The 13,824-nt window shown below is 52.9% G+C and overlaps 5 protein-coding genes across 5 annotated transcripts; 1 reads left to right on the forward strand and 4 right to left on the reverse strand.

Annotated features, from left to right (window-relative positions):
* Positions 1 to 706: 706 nt before the first annotated feature.
* On the reverse strand, positions 707 to 1,726 carry CTAM01_10906 (GDSL-like Lipase/Acylhydrolase; the record flags this gene model as incomplete). Its single annotated transcript, XM_060526918.1, has 2 exons — positions 707 to 1,165; positions 1,232 to 1,726. The coding sequence occupies 2 exons, from the start codon at positions 1,724 to 1,726 to the stop codon at positions 707 to 709; spliced, it is 954 nt and encodes a 317-aa protein (XP_060378409.1).
* A 714-nt stretch (positions 1,727 to 2,440) lies between these two features.
* On the reverse strand, positions 2,441 to 2,899 carry CTAM01_10907 (uncharacterized protein; the record flags this gene model as incomplete). The annotated part of the gene is made up of 1 exon (XM_060526919.1): positions 2,441 to 2,899. One exon carries the CDS (start codon positions 2,897 to 2,899, stop codon positions 2,441 to 2,443), a length of 459 nt encoding a protein of 152 aa, XP_060378410.1.
* Positions 2,900 to 3,227: 328 nt separating this feature from the next.
* Positions 3,228 to 5,501, reverse strand: CTAM01_10908 (tRNA intron endonuclease; the record flags this gene model as incomplete). The annotated part of the gene is made up of 1 exon (XM_060526920.1): positions 3,228 to 5,501. The coding sequence occupies one exon, from the start codon at positions 5,499 to 5,501 to the stop codon at positions 3,228 to 3,230; it is 2,274 nt and encodes a 757-aa protein (XP_060378411.1).
* A 1,258-nt stretch (positions 5,502 to 6,759) lies between these two features.
* Positions 6,760 to 8,411, forward strand: CTAM01_10909 (ceramide glucosyltransferase; the record flags this gene model as incomplete). The annotated part of the gene is made up of 2 exons (XM_060526921.1): positions 6,760 to 6,857; positions 6,905 to 8,411. 2 exons carry the CDS (start codon positions 6,760 to 6,762, stop codon positions 8,409 to 8,411), a joined length of 1,605 nt encoding a protein of 534 aa, XP_060378412.1.
* A 323-nt stretch (positions 8,412 to 8,734) lies between these two features.
* On the reverse strand, positions 8,735 to 10,333 carry CTAM01_10910 (tannase and feruloyl esterase; the record flags this gene model as incomplete). The annotated part of the gene is made up of 1 exon (XM_060526922.1): positions 8,735 to 10,333. The coding sequence occupies one exon, from the start codon at positions 10,331 to 10,333 to the stop codon at positions 8,735 to 8,737; it is 1,599 nt and encodes a 532-aa protein (XP_060378413.1).
* Between the last annotated feature and the right edge of the window lie 3,491 nt (positions 10,334 to 13,824).

Raw genomic sequence — 13,824 nt, forward strand, 5'->3', positions numbered from 1 at the left:
TGGGAGAAAATAGCAGAGACTCATGACGGCATGAGTAGCGGGGATAGAGACAAGATACCCGAAATTTCTCTTGGCATTACTAACAATGCGGTGCCAGTTTGGTACATGCCAGATGTTGGCTATTTAGCAAGGTCGTTTCCAACTTACACACGTATTACTGCTGTTCTATAAGCCGACGGGATACACTGGGGAATCTGATTCGAGGCTGACGAAGATTTCCCGACTAAACTTGCGACGCGAAATTCGATCGCGTTGGCCCAATACTTTTTGGGTTTCTCAAAATAGGCATCGTCACTTATCATAATTGTCTTCGTGAGACGGTCTTATTTAGTGAAAGTTTCTCAAGTGGTTCCAAAGTTCAAGAAGGGGAGTTCAGCTTTCTCCTGCTTACATTTAGTAAAAGATCATGCTAGGGAGTTCGCTTGACTTATGGACTGTCACATTCGGCCCCTGCACTGGATCCACAGGACTGACTTTCTAGACTTGAAGAAAAGTGACGAGTAAGAATGAGGGCTCCTAGACACCCATCAAAGCATGTGTAACATTCTGCCCGCCACAAAGTTCAAATCTCACATTTTTAGCAAAATTTACACCATAACAATCATTGGCAACGAAGCAAGGTTATGAGGCAATTTCAATAGATATTATCAACATCCAGTTGAATACGAAAAATACGAAAGTACAGGCCTTTCCCCAGAAGCCCCTTTTAGACAGTGGAGCTGTTAATCGCCTTCCAAATCTCATCGCTCAACGTCTTGTTGGGCGTGAACCACTGCTCGAGCCCCTTGTTCTTCTGCAGCACAAGGTCCGCCACCAACCGTCCAAAGACGACGCTGCCCTCGGCGTTGAGGTGCGTGTTGTCGCTCTCGACGAGGTTGTACGAGTGGGCCTTTGTCTCGCCGATGGCCTGGACGTACTTGCGGCTGTTGAGGTTGAGGTCAATGTAGGTAGTCTTGGTCTCCGTCGCCGCGGCGATGGTGCGCTCGCGCTCGTTGGAGAGGTTGTTGGTCACGACGCCCGCCGAGTTGAAGCTGCGGCGCGTGAGAGGGGTGACGAGGATGGGCGTCGCGCCGAGGGCCTTGATTTCCTTGGCGAGGTTGCCGAGGTTTGTCTGGTACTGGTCGAGGGAGATGTTCTTTTCGGGCTTTTGGTCGTTGTGGCCGAACTATTTGATAGCCATGTTAGCAGGTCCGAGAAGGTGATGGTAAGGATGAGGCAGTATAAGACTCACCTGAATCGTCACATAGACATCAAAGTTGGCCGTGTTGGACTTGACTGCGTCCTTGACGGTAGCCCAGTGTCCCTGGCTGACATAGTCGACCGTGGTACGTCCGTTGCGGCCGTAGTTTGTGCCGAACGCCGGCTTCTTCAGGAAGCTGAGGAAGCCATTGCCCCAACCGCCACCACCAGTAGACTGCACCGCGGTAGTCGAGTCACCGGCGAGGAAGAACGCGGGAGGCTTCGCGGCTCTCTTGTCCGCTGACGGGGCAGCCGAGACGAAGGCCGGGAGGAAGGCCGCGGCGGAGAGGAGGGCTTGAGGCTTCATCGTGGAGTCTTCTGTGGTGGTTGTCTGGTTCCAGTCTTCTTCAGGAGGTGCTGCTGCTTGCTGGGTGCTGCGTGGTAATGACTGTGAAGCTGAAGACGAAGCTGAGGAAGTAGGGGCAACTCCACATGCAGACGTCCTTCGTCGCACCGGACGCCCATCCTCTTCATATACGAGAACCATCTCAGGTCCCCCTTTACCCTTTACGAGTATACCGACAGCTTCGTTTACCACCTGAACCTTGCCACGCCGTCCCCGGTCGAACGCCGGTGCAGCCAAGGAAAAGCTCTCGAATCCTTGATGCAACCCCGAGCAGACAGCCGCACCTCCCAGGGCCAGGAACCCAGCTTCTTTCTCCGCTCGCTTGGTAGAACGAACCCGAATCTCCAAAGTCCTGCAGGGAAAATTAGATCGAGCAACAAAAGCTTAGGGTATTACACCGTAGAATCCGGCGAGAGGCAAATGGAAACGGCCTGTACCTACTTTACTCCACACCCCTGGCAGGTCTGGGATGATGCTGGGATACTTGGCTGTCCCCCACTCGCGATGGTGTAGTAGCCGTAGCTTGGGAATTTTCTTCCGTCAATGGGATGAAGACAAAGTTTAGTAGATTACCCCTCTTGCCTTTTCCCCCCCTGGTCCCCCCGACTCCTCCAAAAGCTTAGCCACGTTCGGAACTGGTGGAGGAATGCAACGATTCTCCGAGACAAATTAGCTCTTTGAGCAGACTAAAGCTCCCGTGGCTCCTTAGCTTTCCCGTCGTCTCATATTCTTTTTCTTCCTCTTGTGCTAGGTTTGAGATTGGCAGGAAATTGGATTGAGCAGAGATGCTACTCACGTCATCTGCTGCAGGTATTGAACACCACACCACTCCATTTCCTGTCGCCGGCATTAGCCTCAGCTACCCTCCTGCACGCCGGGCGAGCGGACGGCACCTAGCCCAGTTAGATCTCTAGAAGGATTCAGATAGATCGCGGGGTTTTCGGGGCGAGGTCGGGGAAAACACCACCATTCCCAATCCATATGCGCGGTGTGGGGTTGGCTCGGTCCCTGGAATAAGATTGACCGTCGCAGTTCGTCCGAATAGGACACGAGGACCCGAGTCTTGGCCACCTGGTGCCATGATGCAAAGCTTGAGTGGTCATGGTGCGGTGTCAACTTGTGAAGGGGGGCTCTGTGATGAAGGGGAGGAAAGAATTGGCTTGGGTATGCTTGGTAAAGGCTTGGACAACCCGAGAACAGACGTTGACTCCGGGGCCGGGGGGCGGCGAAAGCACCCCCGTTTAACCCGCGGGAGGCCGAAGACGTGACTCGTGGGGAAAAGGAGAAAACTGCAAACGCCAGGTAAACCTGCATACTCGTGAACCGAGACGATTGTGAATTGACAGGATAGATTGCCTCATCATCATCTTACATTCATGGTGGGGTATTCTACTGTAGCAAGAAAGGCAATGGCATGCTGTCGCCGAATATGCCGTAGTCCGAGTCTTCCGTTTTATTCATACAAAGTGAACAATGCTTATGCCAGCATAGACACTCCCCAATATTCGTGTAAACCATGGATCCCCATGCATGGTCAGCACCGCCAAACCATGCCCAAGACCAGGCTTGTATCATTCGCCTCCAAACTTTTCCATGCCTTTTCCCAACGCCCGCCCAGATCGTGAATATGAAATGCGGGAAATCATCTGTTGCGGTTGCTTGACCACCGCTTAACCATAACTTCGCGAATCTTGTACAACTTAAAGACCTCGGCCGGCCCCTTCTTCATCGCCTCTTCCAATTGAGGAGGCGGCGGAATGTCGACGTAGACCAAAACCAAGCTCTTCTGGACGTGGGAGAGGACACGGACGATCCCGTGAAGCCAGTGCCAGGTCTTACGCGGGATCTTGCGGTCACTGTCCTTCCACCATTGGTGGGAATAGGATGGCAGGAGGATGGCGCCGAACTCTGCGTGATCAAACACGGGTCCTTTGGCGTACAGCATCCAGTCGACGCCAAACTTGATACCTGCTCTGGGAACCCACCCCAAGGAGCGGAAGTGATGGTACACGGCGTAATTTACAAGAAATCCATCATCCGGCTGGAGCTCCTCTGTAGGGCGACGGGGGAAGTAGGAGTATTGTCTAAAGAGATTGAACAGCCCAGGAGTCGGGATCGGAGTCTTGGTGGTAGGGTCGATAACTCGTAGAGCACCCATGCCGAAAGCCAGGAAGAATGCTTCCTCGGATGTGAGCTGGAGGTGTTCCTTGTTCACGACCTCGACTGCCTCCGCATGGACATCGTCTAGCTTCTCAAGTTTCTTGACATCATCAGATCTAGTCGCCTCTTCCGAATCTGTCTCTAAGACGCTAGGGCCCAATGGCGTGCCATTGACAGGCAGTGTCGCCTTTCCATTGTTTCCGTTGTGAAGAGCGAGTCTGGGGCTAGGCGGGTCGGACAGCTGATATGTGGCCGACTCAACCTTGGGCGAGAAGCGAACGCTCTTGCGACGTTTGGCCGACTTGGGTGTTGATGGGATCTCGGTAGAGCTGACAGCGGATTTTGCCACCCCGTTCAAACCATTTTGATGAAGCATCTTGTCACCATTGTTATTCGTTATCAAGTCGTTGATCAGATGGCCGTTCACGCCCACGTCTTCATGGATTGTCGACAGCTTTGGTGTTTCGGAGGGAGGAGTGTCGGTAACGGGGCTCTCATCAATGTTCGTCATCGTGGCGTGGTCGCCATTCATCGTTCCGTTGGTAATAGGCTCGGCGTTGGGGAGAGATAAAAGCTCCAGGGGCCCAACCGGCGAGGCAATTGCTGATATAGTTGAGATGCCGTTGACGAGTGGTTCCTTGGCTTGGGGCTCGGAGGAACCCAAGCCAACTTCCTGTGATGTAGTAGGCTCGTGGATGCCGTTGACTTGCCGAGCACCACCATTCAACGTCTCAATCTCAGTTGAGTTTGCTGTCGCAGACAGACTATGCGAGTTGGGAAGGCACAGCAGTTGTAATGGGCCAACGGGAGCATTCCATGTGACAGGAAGAGGCGTCAAAGGCACTTGGTCCACCGGCAGGGCCTTTTCGGATTCGTCGACAGCCTCAAGATCTTGGGCCGAATGAAGAAAGTCACTGGGCTTGACAATCTTGGCTGGCTCGATAGCTGTAGATGCCCCTTGGAAGGTCGAGGGTTTGGTAGAAATTTGGCCGGTAGCCTCGGGCTCAGTGACGGGCGCCACTGTTATCGTATCGACACCGTTGTTTTGCCGGTGATTGGATTGGGCGGCAAGCGCTGATTTAAGGGGAACAAGTGGCTCAGGCAGTGTATCCGCGTCTGTCGAGGCTTCTCGCTCAGGATCATCAATGTTCGTTGCATCAAGGATGGCGTCAGCCTCGGTGACCAGGGCAGCAGAGTTGACTACGCCATCTCCTGACACCTGAGTCGCCAACTGGGCTTCCTGGAGTCGTAATTGTCTGATGGCTTCTTGCTCTGTCTTGGCTCTCTCCCACTTCATCTGCCTTCGCTCTTCACGTCTGTTGGCTGTTACCAGCTCGCTGACCTGGCCTGGCACCAGGCCTCGCCTGACATGCTCGCGCTTCAACCAGTTGGGCTCACTTCGACTTAAGTTGCCCTTGCCGTAGAACCCTTGTTCCCACAGCGCGCGCATGGACTTTTCGTCGATGATGTTGACAGATTTGGATTCTGGGGACCAGAGACCCTCGTGCACAGTGGACGGTTCAGCAGGCGGTGGGAACAAGGCTTGTTTCGTCCATGCGAAAAGGACATGGAATAGAGAAATTGGATTATTCGGATAAAAGCTAGGAAGCGAAAATGTCCGTATGGGAGCAGGCAACTCGTAAATCTTGTGCAACGGAGGGCCTCGCGGCCGCGACGTCGTGGAAGACTTCGAGGAGCTCTGGGCAGGCATCGTAGCTTGCGCCGGCTGTGAAGCCGTAATTTTAGTTTGCGACATTGTGCTAGCAAATCATGTCTGTCTTTTGGGCACTGGTTAGCTTATAGTCCATGGCTCAGTGCTTGAAGAACAGAAAGAATTGTGTCCAAAGTTTGCATCAGATACCGTTGTAGTCTATATTGTTTCGCGGCACAGAGGTTCAATGAAGACGCACTCTTCGCACAATGGGTAATAGGTGTCATCATAGCAAACATTCAGGTGGAGGGGCAGCCAAGGTAACCTTTTTCAACCGCGCGATAGAGTCATCGCGACGATCAAGCAGGGCTGGGCCAACCGCGGCAACCACCTCATGGACCAAGGGAAGAAGAGATTGAGAGAACGTTGTAGCAACTTACCTAATTGAGGAATTTTCCACCCGTCCAGCCGACAGATCACCCGTCAATTGGGCCATGCAAGCCGGAAATCACCTCACTTTTTCGAGGCAGCTCGATCCTGTTCGGCAGACGTGTGTGGATGGTGAAGGAAGAAAACAGTGTTGCTCGCAGAAAATTTCAGCGTACTACGGTATCAGGCCAAAGTTTAACCCCCTTGTCAGGTATCTTCGCCCGTGCTTTTCGAGATTACATCAGCAGCATTACTTTCGAGATTCTTGTGCACGTCGAACACAAATTTGGCCATTGAGAGTCACTGCTCTACCCTGGCCAGACCCACGCTACCTGGTAGGGAGTTTAAACTTACCCCTATAGACCAAGTAGAAAAAGGTCTCCGCCGTATCCATCGCTCGCTTCCGTCAAAGCCCCCGCCGTCTGACTCTTTCAAGGCTCGCTCACCCACTGGTCCGTGCCCAGGCCCGGCTGTCACCTCCGGCCGGAATAACTCGGGTGGGGATAGCCCACGGGTATATGATGAATCTTACCTAATCCAGTCTGGCTCAAGCCTCAGATTCCATCGGAGCTCCCGCCACAGTCACTACTCCCAAGGTACCTTATGTGGCTGGTGGTCACAATTTCAAGCTTCGAGCTTGGTGGGGCGCGTCGAAATCCCATGCCACGCGACTCCCAGTCTCCGGTCCTACCGACTTTTGTAAGGTTATCGGCCCCGTCTCCGCTAAGCTTACGGCCAATTTCCAATTTCCTCGCTTCTAGGTAGGATTCGGGAGTCTGACCATTGCCATGTTGTCGGCGACTTCGTGACGAATTTTCCTTTCCTTTCTGCCGCGGTTACCTCCCTCTCATGGTATTTGGGCGCACCAGCTATCCTTGATCCCAGGACCCCCCTTTCCGCGCATCGCGCAGCGCAAAACGGCCTCGATCCCATAATGGCAGATTGGTCATCCGTGGCGCATGCTATTGCGATCGTTTGTGCTGGATGGAGCACATTTGTCTATGCAGTGCAATCCATTGGTATCGTCAGAATGTGAGTGTAGTTCTAGATGATGCGGACCATCCACTGACCTTCTTCAGCTTCCTCTCGTACTCGTCTCGCCTGCGACCCGCCGTCTCCCCCTCTCTGAGCAAAGAAGATGTGCCGCACATCACCATCATCCGTCCTGTCAAGGGTCTTGAGCATGGTCTCTATGAGTGCATAGCGTCCTCATTCAGACAAGACTACCCGCGCGACAAGCTGACGATCCACCTCTGCGTGGCCGAAAAGAGCGATCCGGCGTACCCCGTCTTAGTGAAGATAGTACAGGATTTCCCTGGTTTCGATGCTCGAATCTTGGTTGAGGAGGAAGATCCGCTACTGCATGGCACTGATGGCCACATCGACAACCTGGGCCCAAACCCAAAGATCAGAAACATCAGTCGCGCATATCGAGAAGCCAAAGGAGACATCATCTGGGTCATGGACTGCAACATCTGGGTTGCCAAGGGCGTGGCTGGTCGGATGGTTGACAAGCTGTTGGGATACGGGCCGGATGGTAAACAAGTCAGGCCGTACAAGTTTGTACACCTTCTGCCAATCGTCGTCGATACGGTGTCTCGAGGAGGCGTTTCAGCAGAGACGCAGACGCTCCTGTATTCAACCCCCGACTCTAGCTCCTCGCAACACATCACCGGCAAAGGCCAAAGTGTTTCGTTCCTCGAGTATGCGAAGAGCCAAGGCGGAGGCCGACTCGATGAGATGTTCATGGCCACAAGTCACGCCAAGTTTTACAGCGCGATCAACACCGTTGGCGTAGCCCCTTGCGCCGTCGGCAAGAGCAACATGTTTCGCAAATCGCATCTGGACACCGTAACGGACCCAGCCCAAAACCCGATATTACCCAACAAGAACCTACCTAAGGGCATCAACTACTTCTCCGAGTACATCTGCGAGGATCACCTGATTGGCGATCTATTGTGGAAGTCGAGTCTGCCGGGCATGAAGAACCACGGACTCGTCATGGGCGACCTTGCAGTTCAACCAATGGCCGGCATGTCCGTACACGCATACTTTGCCCGTCGCGCTCGATGGCTTCGCGCGCGCAAGTGGACCGTTCTCGCCGCCACTTTGGTCGAGCCTGGTGTTGAGAGCCTGACCTGTTGCGGCTACTTTGCTTTCGCTGTTACCACTCTCCCCTGGTTCCACAGCACCTTTGGAACATCGCAAACTTGGGGCGCCTTTGGCCTCTACTGGACGGCTTTCACAACTATCTGGATGGCGTGTGATTGGTTCACATACAACCGCCTCCATGCTGGGTACACTGTTGAAGTGGACGAGAACACGCCAAAGTTTGCCAGGGGCACCGCGACACCTGGTGGAGCACCTCCGAGGTCCTTCTTGGAATGGCTGCCCGCGTGGCTCGGAAGAGAGTTTCTGGCCCTTCCCATTTGGGTTTGGGCTGTTTTCTGCGGCTCTACGGTGAACTGGAGAGGCCGAACCTTCAACGTTCGGTCGGACATGAGCGTTGTCGAAGTCGGCTCCCAGTCATTAGCCCCGTCTCAAGAGGCTAGCCAAAGGTCTAGAAGCAAGGACCGTTTGGATTAACGTCGGAATGATTATACACCTAGTACTAATAATTATGAATATTCATGACTGCACCTCTTGCTGACAGACCTTGTCGAATTTGAACTCATCTGAAAGAATATGCATCATACTGAAGTGTCACAGGGTATCACCGCGTCATTTGCTACTCAAAGTTACCGAGTTCCCTTTCTACGATGGAAAGGCTCAAGGGAGGTGGAAGAATATTATGTACGTGGATAATATTTTAATTATCCGCACAAACATACGGAACTGCCATCTGATGAATACACGTATCGACAAGCTGACTTGTTGGATCAGTTCCTGTCACCACGAAGACCGTTTCTTTAGATCGGCACACATTCCCAATTGTTCTCATCCTTGTAGTCCCCAGTTCCCTTAAAGACATTACGTGTCGGCCAGCGGCAGTGGCGACGCTTGTAGTCGACGCCAGCGCTCACCGTGTTGTTCACAAAAGCGGTGCCGGTAACAGTCTCAGGGGCAACACCTTCCTCGACCCAGCGGACCATAGCCATGAGGACGTTCTCCTCAGGATCAAGGCTCGCCATGTTCTTGGCCTGGTTACCGATGAACGCAGCGCCGGTGCCACCACTGCAGTGAGCAAGGCCGGAAATACGGAACAGACGGTAAAACTCATCCAGCTCGGCCGGGGCCAGACCCATCGTCTGAGACACGTGCTCGTAGTACCTGGGCGAGTTATCGCTGGAGATCGTGCCGTCGATGAGGCCGTGGTAGTGCAGGAGCTTTCCACCGCGGTTCTGGAAAGGGGACAGGTCGCCGTCCCAGGTCTCGACGTTGAAGAGGTTCAGGCTCGATGAGCGCACATAGTCCTCGGGAGTAATCGTGGCCGGGTCCCAGGTCGAATCGTTCAAGATCGCGTACTTGAACCAGTCAGAGGCACCAAAGGGCTGTCCGTTGAAGTAGGTCTGCGGCGCACCGCTGAGCTCGGCGCCGGGTTGCATGCGCGGGTAGACGAGGTCGCCAGAGGCGTCGATCAGGGGCGCGTAGATGCCACGGAGGGTCTCAACCTGCTTCTGGGTAAGGCAGGCGTCTGTCTGGTTGCTGTTGACGCCGCAGAGGAGGCTTTCAGGCTTGTAGTCGCAGAGGTCGGGGGACTCGAGGAAGCCGTCCTTGACGCCGTCCAGCTCGTCGCACTGGGCCAGGATATCATCGTGGATAGTCGGCCACATGGTCATGGGAATGAAGGTGTCCGCGCCCTGCTGGCCGGTGAGGGGAAGGAAGTGGCAACTCCAGGAGGTGAGATTGTTGAAGGAGAAGGCCGGGGCTCCGGCGACGATGCCGTCAAAGTTCTCGGGGAAAGCCTGAGCCTGCTTGAAGCCCTGACGGCCTCCAGTAGAACAGCCGAGATAATAGCTCTTCGTATGGGGCTTATTGTAGAACGACTTGGTAACATCCTTGCCGACGACGACACCAGTCGTCAGGGCGCGGTACACGAAGTCCTCGATCACATCCTCGTTGTTCAGGAACGGGAGTCCGCTCATGCCATCGTGGCCGTTGTTGGTGGCCACGGAAGCGAAGCCAAGGGAAGACGCATACGCGAGATCCTCGTACTGAACGCAGCCACCGAGGGCGCCGTTGCCGGTGCTGAGGAAGCGGCCGGTCCAGTTCTCGGGCAGCCAAGCTTCGAACTTGAGACCAGAGCGAGGCGAGGTAGCGATGCGCGCGGTGACACGGCAGATGTTGGCCGTGACATTCTGAGAGGGACGACTGCAAGTGGGATCCGCGTTCGGGAACTGCAAGGTGGTTCCTGCTGGGACGTACTCGGAGGCGGTGGAGTTGGCCCCGTTGATACGTAGAGAAGTTGCAAAAGAGGCGCACTGTTGCTCAAAGGTCGTGTTACCCTTGGTCAGGGCAACGGCTTGAACACTTGGCGCCAGGGCGCCAAGAAGCATGAGTGGTAACATAATGAGAGACAAGCTCTTGTGAATGAAAGACTGAGTGAGTGTAAAGAATGCTGAGTGGTCCATGAAACAACATCATGTGCAGGATGCGAAGCCGCATTCCTTTTGTACACTTCAAGACATCGTACTTTTCAATAAGTTGAGCAAGGACGCGTAATTCAAACTTGAACGATTCATGCCCTCATCAAAATACTTCCTAAATCTGGGTCATAGCTAGGGCAGCGGGAACACCGACATGTGGACGACTGTACAGTCTGTCGATATCGATGCTATTCAGGGATCCTACAATTTAGGTCAAAAAGCCGAGCAAAGTACTGTACCTCATGCAGTCCCGTTCTGCACCCCGCATAAAACAGTCTAATTACTGGCACCTAGCGCACATGGTGGTGGATAGAAACGCGCTTGGGTGCAACAGCCGGACCTAAACTCGGGCCCAAAGGGCCCAGACCTTACCTGTATCTACCTAAGTATTTTACAAAGTCGCATGCTCCTGCCCCTTTGACAAACTGCTGGTAGACAAAAGCTCAAGCTTGTAGACTAGAACCGTTGGGACTAAGCAATACCATCATCTGATCCTCGTTCGGTGTAGCGTCTACCTGCCTTTCGCGGACGAGGGAGGTGGTATTTTCAACGAGACACACAGCCTCCAACTCTTGTCTGTAGCATGGGGACCCCCCTTGACTACCTTACGCTCTACCTACCACCATCATTGCCCCTGAGGTGGCGCCAACTGCTGGGTGGAACAGCCCTGGCAATTTACTGGACAGCCCACTTCTTGTTATCAAGTATCCGTCACATCATTGCACAACGACGACACGGCAGTGGTTCACGTAAGCATACCGGGGAGGACGTTTTCTGCTATAGGGCTACCGGGATAGGCAGTCAGATCTTCAGAGATCTTCAGTACCCCGGGGCCAATATGCTTCCGTCTCGGAACGCGGCACAGCGGACTCGATTACCGCCTCGTTGTGCAACGGTGGAGAGGACGGTGGACAATGTCGAACTACTATGCGAGACCTGCGGCTAGATACTTCAGGCTGAGCATTATTTTGCTACAAGGCGTTTCCTAAGGGCTAATCCCACCCGTACCCGAAGTTTACTTCGTTCAGAATTCTGGCGTTAAGGGATTTCAACTCAAAGGTATGAATCGCGCAAATGAGAAAAAAGACGGCACTTTCTTTAAGCTTAAGCCCTTTTACATATTGACAAATGACCTGTCACAATGTCTTGCCCACCTGAAGAGGGCTTTCCTGTAGACCGGGCGGATTAGTCAACTCTCCGAAAGTCCTTGAGGGAATGACGAGATTACAGGAGAGCGATTACGTCGTCTCTCGACGATCGCAAAAGAGTAGAGCCGGAGTTTACCAGCATAGTGGAGATAGATGCAGATGGCTGACACCTTAAACGAACCCTAGCCAGATGCTAAACTGTAAATAGGTGTGTACCCACCCCCGCGATGGCATGCTTAACCTTGACAGACAAGGACCTCGTCGGAGCTCTTCCGCGTACAGTTGTAAGGGGCGGGCAAATCTTTACCCACATACACGCTGTTCTCAAACCTAGAGCAATGGGGTTTTCGGCTTGTATCTCCTTTCTATGTCCTCAACCTGATGCCGCAAAATACAACATGCTCTACCATGAGTTGTGTACATACCATCCCACATCTAAGCTAAGGCCAGAACTCACGCTTCAGCTTTTGCGCTTTCTGTTTCTCTTATTTGCCATTCAACGACCAATTGCTGCATAACGTCTCCATTGTTGGCGGCCATTGCGAAGTGTATCAAATACATAGATGGACTGATATCCGTGCCCGAAATGTTGCACAGCCTCAAGAAACTTCAAGAGACAAGACCAAGTTTAGAATCACCGCCGATGGCCAAGAAAGCTGGGCCTACAGTGTTTTTCTTTGCAACAGGTGTTAGTTTAGTTGACAACAGGCCACATCGGATATCTCCCTGAGAGGAAAATTCCTACTTCATGATTTCTCTTCGGTGCCCATGTAACCTTACAAGCCTCAATGCCATCATATGAATGAGGAGCGGCTCTGAGCACGGATAAAGAGGCATGATCTCTTCATCCTCTAAGATATGGTAGTCAAAGTACATAAAGTTCTGTCAATGCCGAGGCTGTAGCTCGGAGACTCTGTCCGTCTGCAAAGGGTCTGATGTGGGCTGGCAAGCCTGACATGTGTCATGCCCCGGAGACGCGACGCTTTTCGGGATGATCTACACGGATCCAACTTGCCAATTCTGATTTCGCGGATCCTTGGCAGGGGAGACCATCTGTCCTTTCGCGCGCGGCTGTGTGCAAAGGGCCGGCTATTCCTCTGCACATGGCTGACAAAAGTAAAGACTGCGTTCTAGCCATTTTCTGGGCTCTACGATCGAATACCTTACACCCCTACTGAGTCTGATGGGGAAATCAGACCCATCTGTTATTGCCGTTGCAGCATTGGCCTCAGGTAACAATGTGCTGTTCCATGGGCTGAAGTTCCGGTAAAGAGCCATCGGCGGTCTGTAGCAATTATCTGCTCGAGTCTACGAAAATACTCCTACCTGTCTTTTGAGATGCTAAGGTGCCGGGTCCAATCAAAGTTACAGTCCTTGAGGAGACGGTTCTTCTATCCTCGAAGTTCTATCTTCGGGGTTGTTCGGTCGATGTTGACTTCTGTGCATGTGCTCTTCGTGCACTTAGTCAAATCAAGACGATGCATGATTCGAGAAGGAAGGAGAGTAGTATCTACTGATCTGTACTACTTTACGGGCGTGACCCAGGTAGATTTTCTCCGAGTCTAAATGCAAAGAAGCCATTTTGTCCTACCAGACAGTATACATCTTCGCCGTCTTGTGCGCTACTACTCACTGGCTGGTTTCACTTCCAAACGATTTTCCAAAACCTGATAAGCCCCCGTATTTTATTAAAAATTGAAAGCTTCATCCACACTTGTGAAGCAGGGCTAACCGAAAACGTCAGGTGTTTTCTGACTACTTACACCTCGGAACAGGTTTTACGACAAATGCTTGGAAGAATCAGGCTTGCGTCATCATGTTACACATCGAATGCTGCAGGCCCTATTGGGACTTTCACTAAAGCTAGAGAAGCAACCAATATGCATCACAACAACCCTGGCTCACGGAACCAACTGGCTAGATACGTATTTCCAGTCTTGCAAGGCAAGTGAGAAGCCCAATATTGCTTTGTACTGCTACAAAGTAAAAAGTGCCTCTTCCGGCTCTAGTTCAGACATTGTTCTTCGCACAATCGGCTGTCCCTTGCAGCCAGCCCCTAGATCAAGCTGGAAAGACATGGTTCTTGTGAGGCCTTGACCGATCAGCAGAAGGAGTGAGCCAAGAGCTGCAAGTATCCACCGAGTGTCTCGCATCGCCAGTCACCGGCGTCCGCGGAACGTCCCCTCTTCTACGCGGGCAGGGCGGGTAGCTCTCCCGTCCTCAGGAGGCACACGTACTACGAAACGACCCCAGGCCGGCAATATA

This window comes from Colletotrichum tamarilloi (genome assembly GCF_030869305.1).
Source record: "Colletotrichum tamarilloi strain Tom-12 chromosome Unknown Scaffold_54.1, whole genome shotgun sequence".
NCBI lineage: Eukaryota > Fungi > Ascomycota > Sordariomycetes > Glomerellales > Glomerellaceae > Colletotrichum > Colletotrichum tamarilloi.